This window comes from Carassius gibelio, chromosome A22 (genome assembly GCF_023724105.1).
Source record: "Carassius gibelio isolate Cgi1373 ecotype wild population from Czech Republic chromosome A22, carGib1.2-hapl.c, whole genome shotgun sequence".
Classification (NCBI taxonomy): Eukaryota; Metazoa; Chordata; class Actinopteri; order Cypriniformes; family Cyprinidae; genus Carassius; species Carassius gibelio.
Genome location: NC_068392.1, coordinates 13259479 through 13270603, shown reverse-complemented (window position 1 = coordinate 13270603; position 11125 = coordinate 13259479). Strand labels below are relative to the sequence as shown.

Sequence of the window (11125 nt, the reverse complement as noted above, 5' to 3'; positions counted from 1 at the left end):
ACCGCTTAGATGCTATAATTGTCAGCGGTTTGGACATGTAGCAGCAATGTGCAAGGAAACTAGAAGGTGTGCCAGATGTGGAGGAAATCATAATTATGGTCAGTGTGGGGAAGGTGTATCACCAAATTGTTGTAATTGTGGAGGTGCGCACAATGTGGCTTATGGTGGATGTGCAGTGATGAAGGAAGCTGTGCAGGTGCAACAAGTAAGAGTGGGGCAGAAGGTATCATATGCAGAAGCAGTAAAAATGGTACGAAATCAGTCAGCAGGAAGTAGCAGTGGGGGTAGTGTGGAGATTGAAACAAGTCAAGTAAAGGAGAATGAGGGGGAAATGATGATAGTCAATGTAAGGAAATTAGTGACGTTTATTGCCGGTGTGATTAATGGAACAGCAGAGGTAAAATCTAAGACCGAAAGGATACAGTTGATAGTTATGGCAGCAGTACGACATCTGGATATAACAGGACTGACATGGGAAATAGTGAGAGATGATCTCAAACAACAGTCTAGTCAGGAATCATGTGTTGGTTAATATTAATTATGTTTTTAATTATACAATGGAATGCCCGAAGCCTGATAGCAAATGGACAAGAGTTTAAATCTTTTATTGATGGAATGGTGGAAAATCCAGATGTTATTTGTATACAGGAAACGTGGCTTAGTCCAAATTTGGATTTTGTGATACAGGGATATGTGGGGGTTCGTCGAGATAGGAAAGAAGGTGGTGGGGGAGGGTGTATTACATTTATTAGACAGGGGCTTCCATATAGGATTCTGGGACTGGGAAAGGAGTTAGAGTATGTGGTGGTGGAAGTGTGGATAGGGATGGACAGTATAGCAATAATTAACTTTTACAATCCATGTAGGAAATTGGCCTTAAATTCAATAGAGGGGGTTGAGGGACAGGATAGACGAAAGGTAGTATGGTGTGGGGACTTTAACGCTCATAGCCCACTTTGGGGTGGGAAGAAGTTGGATAGAAATGGTCAGGTCATAGAGGAGTTGTTGGATTTAAAAGGGCTGGTGTGTCTTAATGATGGTAGAGGAACAAGAATTGATATGGTATCTGGAAATGAGTCGGCGTTAGATCTTACAATTACGTCTAATGATATAGGAAGATTATGTGAATGGGAGGTATGGGAGGAATCAACTGTAGGAAGTGATCATTTTCCTATATTATGTTCTATTCAAATGAGGACGAAAAGACGGTCTGAAGAGGGAGGAAGGAGATGGATGTTTGGTAAGGCAAATTGGGCAAAATTTAAGGAGCTTTGTGAGGAAAGGTTAGATGAGGAGGTTAGAGAAATGGATATTGACAGAGAATACAGTAGTTTCCAGGAAATTATTAAAGGGGTGGCAGATGAAACTATTCCTAAGAGCTCTGGAATAAGGAGAAGGAAAGCAGTTCCGTGGTGGACAGAGAAATGTGGAGAAGTAGTAAGAAATAGGAATAGGGCTTTTAGGCAGTTGAGACGGACGCATAATTTTGAGCATTTAATTCAATATAAAAGAGCTCAAGCATTAGTAAGAAAGACTATTCGACAGTCTAAGAGAGATTATTGGCGTCAGTTCTGCAGCTCAATAGGTAGAATGACACCTGTGGGAGAAGTGTGGGCGATGATAAAGAGGATGGGTGGGGAAAGGAGGGAATGGGTTTACCCTGTAATGGTGAGTGGGGAGGAGAAAGCTGTGACGGATAAGGAGAAGGCAGAGATGATGGCAAAAGCTTTTGTAGTAATACATAGCTCTGATAATCTGGAGGGAGAATGGAAGAAAGGAAGGGAAAGGACATTGAGGACATATCCTGGGGTCTTAGGAAAAAGAGAGGAAGTAGATGATGCATTGAGTGCACCATTTTCTAAGGCAGAGATGGAGAGAGCAATTAAACGGGCAGGGATGACAGCACCAGGAGGAGATGAACTGTGTTATGCTATGTTGACTTTTATGGGTGAGATTGCGTTAGGAAGACTGCTTAGATTATATAATAGAGTATGGGAGGAAGGACAACTTCCAAAAAGTTGGAAGGAAGCAATTGTAGTTCCTATTAGGAAACCAGGGAAGGATCCTGCAAAACCTAATAGTTATAGACCAATTGCGCTGACATCCCATATAGGTAAAATTATGGAACGTATGGTAACAGACAGACTGGTCTATTTTTTGGAGAAAAGAGAATTAATTGATTCTTATCAAAGTGGATTCAGGAAGGGAAGAGGAACAATGGATCCAATAATGTGCCTGGAAGATGAAATAAGGAAATCCCAGGTTAATAGGGAATCAGTGGTGGCAGTCTTCCTTGACGTTGAGAAAGCGTATGATATGATGTGGAAAGAGGGGATGTTGATTAAATTACATCTTTTGGGAATAGGAGGGAGGGCCTTTAACTGGGTAAAGGATTTCCTGTACGAACGCTCTATTCGGGTGAGAATTGGGAAAGAATTATCTGGTAGTTATATGGTAGAAAATGGAACACCTCAGGGTAGTGTTATCAGCCCACTGCTCTTTATCATTATGATAAATGATGTATTTTCAGATGTAGGGCCTGGCATTGGAAGATCGCTGTTTGCAGATGACGGGGCCTTGTGGAAGAGGGGAAGAAACATAAAATACACAGTAAGTAAGGTTCAGGAAGCAATAGAACAGGTAGAACGTTGGTCAATGAGATGGGGTTTTAGATTTTCAAAGGAAAAATCTCAAGTGGTTTTCTTTACAAGGAAAAAGATAGGGGAGGAAATTAATCTTAAATTATATGGACATGTTCTGGAGAAAGTAGAGTCCTTTAGGTTTTTGGGAATGGTTTTTGATGCTAGGTTAACATGGGCAGGTCACATAGAGAAAGTTTTAGTAAAGTGTAAAAAAGTATTAAATGTGATGAGGTGTCTGACAGGAGTGGACTGGGGGGCGAGCAGGCAATCACTGAGGGAGATATATGTTTCACTGATTAAGTCTGTTATAGATTATGGTTGTATAGCATATAGAGATGCAGCAAAAACTACACTGGCTAAACTGGAAGTAATACAAACTCAAGCACTTAGGATATGCAGTGGGGCTTTTCGGACATCACCTGCAGTGGCGTTGCAAGTAGAGATGGGTGAGATGCCTTTACATTTAAGGAGGGAACAGTTGGCAGCTAACTATTGGGCAAACCTACAAGGACATAATAGGTCCCACCCAACTAGAGTAGTAATGCAGGTGTGCTGGGAGCATGAAAGGGTTAAAAGTCAGAGTTTTGGATGGGTATGTGATGCTATTGGAAAAGACTTGGGGTTAGAGGGTATAGAATTTAGTCCAACAGTTCCGTTGCCTGTCAGACCACCATGGTTGTTTGTGGAACCTATAGTGGATTTGCAGTTATTAAATAGAAACTTAAAGAGTAGAGTAGAGGTGGATTTATGTAGAGTTTTTTGTGAACATCTGAATGAGGAGTTTAATGGGTATCTGGATATTTACACAGATGGGTCTAAAGATCCTAAGTCTGGGCAAACAGGGGCTGCATTTGGAATACCAAAAATGGGAGTTAAGGTACAGAAGAGACTGTCTGATCAAATATCTGTATTTACAGTGGAATTGATGGGTATCTGGTTGGCTCTACAGTGGGTAGAAGAAACAAGACCGGATAAAGTTGTAATTTGTTCAGACTCTAGTGCAGTACTAAAGTGTTTGCAATCATTTAAGTCAAAATCAAGACTAGACATAGTATATGAGGTACTAGAATGTTACACAAGGATTTCTCAGTTGGGGATGAAGGTAAAATTTACATGGGTACCAGCTCATGTTGGTGTTAAAGGAAATGAAATGGCAGATGGTTTGGCAAAACAAGCCAGTAAAAGAGAAGATGTGGAAATATCAATCGTAATGAGTAAAACAGAAGCTAAAACAAAAATCTGGATGGAAATTATGAAAAAGTGGCAGAGTGGTTGGGATAGAGAGGAGAAAGGGAGACATTTATACAGAATACAACAGAAGGTTGGGACAGAGAGGATCACTGGAAGGAGTCGAAGGGAAGAAATAATTTTCACTAGGTTAAGGATTGGACATTGTGGGTTGAATAAGTGCTTACATATTTTAGGTAAGCATGTAACAGGAAGATGTGAATTTTGTGACAGTATGGAATCTGTTGAACATGTGGTACTTGAATGCCAAAAATATGATAGAGAAAGGATAAAGATGAAAGAAAGCATAAGGAATTTGGGGGTGCAAGGGAATTCACTTAAGGAACTTCTGGGATTAACTTCAAATGATATCAGTACTCATTTATTTACCTTCCTTAAGGACACAGGGATAGCAAATAGAATATAGAAGAAAAAAAAAAAATTAATTAAAGGGTGGGGGAAGAGAGTTGGAAGTCTCCATTTTAGTTTTAGTTTCTCTTTGTCTAGCTCCGGTTCACACTCCAGTACAGTAGGTGGCGGTAATGCACCATTGAAGTTGGATGCCAACCGCCGTTAAACATCAAGGAAGAAGAAGAAGAAGAAGAAGCTTCACTTTGTGTTTAGCTGTTGAACAATGGCTGGAAGTTGGTGTTTGGCTCAGATTTTGGTGGTCTGTGCTTTCTGTCATGCTGTCCCACAGTGGAGTCAATCGCTTCAGGATGCTCAAGCTCTGATGATCCAGCAAACTGACCAGCAGTTTCAGCTCCAGAAGCCAGTTCAACAGCTAACTAACCAGCAGTTTCCACCTCAGAAACCAATTCAACAGCTAACCAGCAGTTTTCGTTTCAGAAGCCAGTTCCACAACAACCTAAGCCGCAGTTTCCGTTTCAGAAGCCAGTTTCACAACAACCTAAGCCGCAGTTTCCATTTCAGAAGCCAGTTCCACAACAACCTAAGCCGCAGTTTCCGCTTCAGAAGCCAGTTCCACAACAACCTAAGCCGCAGTTTCCGCTTCAGAAGCCAGTTCCACAACAACCTAAGCCGCAGTTTCCGCTTCAGAAGCCAGTTCCACAACAACCTAAGCCGCAGTTTCCGCTTCAGAAGCCAGTTCCACAACAACCTAAGCCGCAGTTTCCGCTTCAGAAGCCAGTTCCACAACAACCTAAGCCGCAGTTTCCGCTTCAGAAGCCAGTTCAACTTGATAAATGTGCTGTAGCTGATTCTGAGCAGATCCAATGCGGTCTACCTGGGATCAGTGGTGCTGCGTGTGAAGCTATCAACTGCTGCTTTAACGGACAGCAGTGTTTCTATGGGAGGGCAGGTAAGCGTTCTCCATCTTATTCTGTTCGTGTTAAACCGTTTCTCTGAATTTAACCTGCTCTTGTTCTAGTGACTGTCCAGTGTATTAGAGATGGTCAGTTTGTGGTAGTGGTGTCTCGAGACATTACCTTGCCTCGACTGAGTCTGGATTCGGTTCAACTACTGGGTGGAAACGACCCACCTTGTGCTCCTGTGGGGTCTACACCTTCCTTTGCTATATACCAGTTCCCTGTGACCGCATGTGGCACGAGCGTGATGGTTAGCAGCTGCTACTGGTTTTATTCTGCGTCGCTTGGACTGGATGCTGACACCGTTTCTATTGACAGGAGGACGGTGGATATGTGGTGTATGAAAACCGAATGACCTCATCGTATGAAGTGGGGATTGGACCATATGGTTCCATCACAAGGGACAGTCATTTTGAGTAGGTGATCCATGACTTGGTGTGACCACTAATCCCTGATAAATGCTACAAGCTCGCTGTGTGTCGTCCAGGTTTCTCTTCCAGTGTAGATATTCGGGAACTTCTGTGGAAGCTCTGGTTGTGGAGGTCAACTCCGTTCCTCCACCTCCACCAGTAGCCGCTCCTGGACCTCTCAGGGTGGAGCTCAGACTGGCCAATGGCCAATGTGTCACCAAAGGCTGTGCTGAAGGTAAGGTCTTGTCCCGTGTCTGCCTAAAGCCTTTCAAACTGGAGTCTGGTTAAACCCCAGTGTTGTTCCTCAGGGGATGAGGCCTACACGTCCTACTACAGTGACGCTGATTATCCCATCACAAAAGTCCTGCGAGAGCCTGTGTATGTTGAGGTGCACATTATGGAGAGGACTGACCCCAACATTGTCCTGATGCTGGGACGTTGTTGGACTACTTCAACCCCCAGTCCACTCAGTCTCCCCCAGTGGGACCTTCTGATCGACGGGTGAGTGTACAGCCAATCTTCATCCTTTTAGTCTGCTGGGAGACCCTTTCTAACCTTCTCCTTTGTCTTCAGATGCCCTTACCAGGACGACCGCTATCTGACCACACTGGTTCCAGTGACTGGATCGTCTGGTCTTCAGTTCCCAACCCACTACAAGCGCTTTGTTGTGAAGATGTTCACATTTGTAGATCCAGCCTCACTGGCTGCTCTGCAGGAAACCGTATGCCCCCCTTTACTTGAACATTTGTGTATTTACTACTTGTGGATTCTATGACTTGAGCCTCTTTCTTCCCTGTCAGGTCTTCATCCACTGCAGTACAGAGGTGTGCCATCCATCATCTGGCTCTTGTGAGCAAAGCTGCACCAGGAAACGTGAGTTCTTGCTTTCTCTCGACAAGAGGAACTGAGCATTTTAGAAGTGCGTTCTCACTTCTAACACTTCTCTTTCAGGAAGAGACACCCGTATCAAGGCTGTCTCTGGGGAGCAGACTGTGGTTTCTAGTGGAGAAGTTACTCTGGTCATGTAAATCTAGTGTTTTTAATAAACCGTGCAGAACCCCGAGGTATCTCTTTGTCTATTGTTTTGGTTCGACAGAATCCGGGATTACATGCCTCTTCCCAGTTGTTTTTTCCTCGCACCATTAAACCAAGGCATTCCTTTATCCATCCTCCAGTTGTTAACCTGGGGCAGCACAAGGTTCCCCTATTTTAATTTGTTTTCCAAACGGTAGTTTGGCTCCCGATATTCACAATATAAAGTTATGTGGATTACTTGCGGCTTTTGTTTTAAATCCAACTCAAATTGCTGAGCTCAAGTTTTAAATGGAAATCAATTCTCGACTGTCTTGACGCAAACACGAAACCGTGTCAATTGTCCTCAACTCAAAGTAATGCTATTAAAGGGATCCTCCTCCCCAAAATGAAAATGGTGTCACTAATCACTTACCCCCGTGTCGTTCCAAACCTGTAGAAACGTCATTCGTCTTTGGAACACAATTGAACCCCTTACTTGTCACCCCCCCCATTTTCAGCATGGAGACACGAATGACATGCCCAAAATTAAAAGGTTGCTGCTAAGGAGTCTTTCTTACTAGATACATAATCAACATTTGTTCACACAGCTGACACCTCAGTTTACTGTTCAGGAATCAGAATTACTTAGACGGTTATAATAGAGATGTATGTAAGCTCAAACATGTCAGTAAAAATATTAAAAACCTATTTAAAAGTGATGTAGGATATGATTTTAGATACATAATGAAGCTAAAGCCACAAGTCTACTAATACTTAATTTTGACATTTCAGAATCTAATCTCACAAAGTGTGAATTTTATGAAACCTTTTCTAAGACCGTGTCATGTGTGTTTTTAGAGAAGGCTATGATTTATGACTCCTGGAATGCAATTATCTCTTGTTTGGACCGGCAAAACTGCCCCATTCATGATTCTATTGTTGTTACAAAACGAGCCTTTCACACATGGGCCAGGTATGACACAAAATCCTGATTCTTCATTTATCATTATTCCAGTATACATTTACCCCACTATTAGCAAAAGCCTTACTATAAAATTACAACAAAACATTTTCTTACAACCTTTGACAAAATGATTACAAAATGCATTATGAAGAAGAACTGCACCTGCTATGTAGCTGCATTAGAGCTAACGTGGTCAGATATCAAAACAGAAGTGTACAGGAAATGCATCATGGGTAGGATGGGGCGGAATATTTTGCACAGTTATGATGGACAAGACACGGCCGAATCCGGTCTCTGTCAGCACGCAGGGGCTGGGCTGGGAGCGGATCATTATCATCAGATCGCGTAAATCAGTGGAAAATGATTAGAAATTATGATTCTTTCTGAAGAAATATGAAGTAAACATTACTCTGTGTATATGCAACTTTTGACTATAAACCCTATTTGACGCTTTTTAGCGAATCTATGAGAACCCAAACCACTGCAGACGTGACTGAATATGAATGCTTGGTGAATTTCTATTCTAAAAATGACTCCTATTTATTTTGTACTACTGACATAAATGACGGTCACTGCAACAATGTTTTATCAAAACATTGGTCAAATATTGAAGCTAGAGTCTTTAAACTTTCAACTGATGCACAGTTTCTCCAGGTCAAGTGAGAGTGATGTTTAACGTGCTGTGAAAGTAAAACAATAATCTGGGGCCGGTGTCGATCCTTGACAGCAAAGGGGTTAAAGATATTTTGGATGAAAACCGGGAGGCCTGTGACCATCCCATATACTGCCAAGGACCAGAAAAGCACCATCGGAATTACCCATCTGCCATCAGTGGATGAACCGTAACGTTAGGAAGCGATGAGAACATATGCTTGTGGTGCGGCTGACACAGAAGAACGTACACAGTCTGACTACTCCGAGGATGCTTTTCTGGACCTTGACAGTGCATTTTACTTGGCAGCCTGTGGGCCAAATCACAAGCCTCCTGGTTTTCATCCAAAATAAGTGGGGTTCCGAAGATGAACGAAGCTCTAGCTCTTATGGGTTCGGAACGACTTGGGGGCAAGTGATGACCATCTTCATTTTGGGGTGGAGTATCCCTTTAGTATTGAAACCGCCCAAGATGTTGCACAAGTGACAAACCAAAAAAGGTCATTCACTGAGAGTCAATTTGTCAATGATTTTTCAGAATTCTAACTGACCTGCTACGGCACAAAAAACCCCTTACGTCAGTACAGGTTCTGCAAGTTTGGCACACCAAATACTAAACTTAAGCGATGCCTGCCGTTTTCCTAAAATGTAAAGCCTATAAATAACCCATCTGAAGGTGGAAAACGTGGTGCCAGTGTTGATACTGGGAGTGCGCTTCTATTGTACATGGATTTAAAAAGCATGAGAGATGTCAACAAAGAGCATTAGGAAACAAATTTAACTGATCAAACCTATTTGGGGGATGCAAGGGGGAAATTAAACTGCTCATTTGAAGTTACCAACACGAAGAAAATCAAGTTCACTGCATAAGATGCACGCAAAAATCTGCAGTGCTTCAAGGAAGTGGACGTTCACGCAGAACTCTTTTGGCACAAGTGCCAATTAACAGAATTCCCTTTACAGCATCATGGGCAATGTATTCCACCTTTACAGTACTCCTAAAAAAGGGAGCTCACAGCAGGTCCCTTTAAAAGGTTTATTAACTTCCCTAACGAGAAAAGGGAGCCTTTCCTTCTGGCAAGAGAATAGGTACAGTAGGACTACCCACTTCCTTCCTCGCACAAAATCAATTGGTTAAACTAGACAAGAAAAACAGAAACGAGAATAAGTTTGCTCTCCCACATTTATTGAAGACCAGCTAAAGTCTTCTTGTGCTCTTGAACCACTACAGGACCGAGCGAGGCCTTCCCTTCCCACTGAAGGCCTAGAAAAAGCAGACACCAAAGTTAAGTGCTTGAAGGGTCAAAAACCAAGCTTAAAAGCACCTTCCTACCTCCAAAAGGAGAAGCAGCAGTTCCACCATCAGGACCACATGTTGAGTCACAGCAACCACAAACCTGGTTGTTCCCATCAGCAGCAAGCCACCTGCAATACGGACAATCAGACATGGCACCTTTAATGTATTCGTAAGTGGCATGAACATACCCATTGGCAAAGGAACAGGATTTGTGGAGCGCGTCACTAGGTGCAGAAGCAAGAGTGGCCTTCAGAACACACGTCATGTAGATCTGCAAGAGACACCACGGGTAAGGGGACACAAACCAAAGCAAATGGGAGAGGTCATTCTCCAACACTCAGAATACATACAGAAGGACTGGATCCCCCCTGGAACATGAAGGCCTCCAGCTGGAACCGGATTTTGTCTTCCTGGGATCGAGGCATGAAGCGCGAGCTGGAAGCTGTGACCTTGGCATCCACAAGACATCTAAAGGAGTAAAAAGTAGTTGTCAGGGACAAAGCGGTTACAAGCAAACTCGAGAACAAGTCAACTCTGCAGCATCTGGTGACATGAACACACCCATGATTCTCAATGAACAAATATCTCGGAAGGGCGTTCACATCAGGTACTTGGGTGGCCACACAGCGGTCCACAAACACACGCAGAGGGACGTGGTTGTATACCTTCACAGATGCCTCAACATTAATAACGTCACCCAGGAAGTAAGAGTTTGAAGGCCTCTCATAGGACCAGTCATCTGCAAGAGGGAAGAACTGCTTAGGCACAGCCTCGTTCAGAAGGCAGAAGGTCTAGAGAAACTGCACAAACCAGTCATGAGCTTCAGGGAGAACACCAAGACTTCTTCACCAGCCTCCGTTGAGGCATAAGGGACCCAAGTTGGCTTCAAGGCACTACTGCTGACATTTTGAAACCTGCAGTTCAAGAAGTGACCAATTAAATGGGCTTCCAGTTCCACCACTGCAAGCAATGCCACAAGTCACAAAAGGTCGCTTACCTTTGATAGTGGCATTGAACTCCAATAACTGCACCACCTGCACGGGTAATCGGAGTGCCAGCAAACGCCTCAGGAGTGTAGGTAAGGGCAAAGGTGTAGACAAGCTCATCCTTGGTCATCTATAGGAGACTGACGTTGTTACCAAGAGGGTTCTCCGAAAAAGAGGACCCATTCCAAAAGGCATCTTAGCAAGTCATGCCATAACACTTGGTTACCCGAGTAAGCAGTTATTAAGAGTCTTTCCCACTATAAGAGAACCGTCCCATGGATGGTTCCCTGAATCTAGAACGTCGATACCAAAACAAGGGCCCCATTTTTAGTAGGGTTCAATAAATCTAGTAACACTTAACAGCTCTTACCATCAAGACACTGTTGCAGTCCTGCAGTTCATTCTCAACGAAGAGCACCTTAGAGCCTGGGACCAAACCGACAACAGGACATCCTCCCAGAGTCAGACCAGATGGCTGGATCAGTTCACCATTGCTAAACAAGTCCTGCTGTACCTCCACATGAATCCGGTTCTCACCGCATTGAATAGCTACACTACTGGGGGTCACAGGTTGCCTCAAATGGAAATCCACCGCCATCTCACTCG

General features: G+C 43.4%; 1 protein-coding gene across 50 annotated transcripts in view; it reads left to right on the top strand.

The window, feature by feature from the left end:
- LOC127943217 (zona pellucida sperm-binding protein 1-like) overlaps positions 1-11125 on the top strand; it is a 63373-nt gene that overhangs the window by 16637 nt on the left and 35611 nt on the right. For 40 of the 50 annotated variants that reach the window (XM_052539461.1, XM_052539460.1, XM_052539459.1 and 37 more), the window contains one exon: positions 4822-5031. In XM_052539461.1, the coding sequence (XP_052395421.1) occupies positions 4822-5031 (210 nt within the window). Of the gene's footprint in view, positions 1-4779; positions 5032-11125 lie in introns of all 50 variants that reach the window. The other 10 variants (XM_052539504.1, XM_052539499.1, XM_052539482.1 and 7 more) reach the window with 4 other exon arrangements.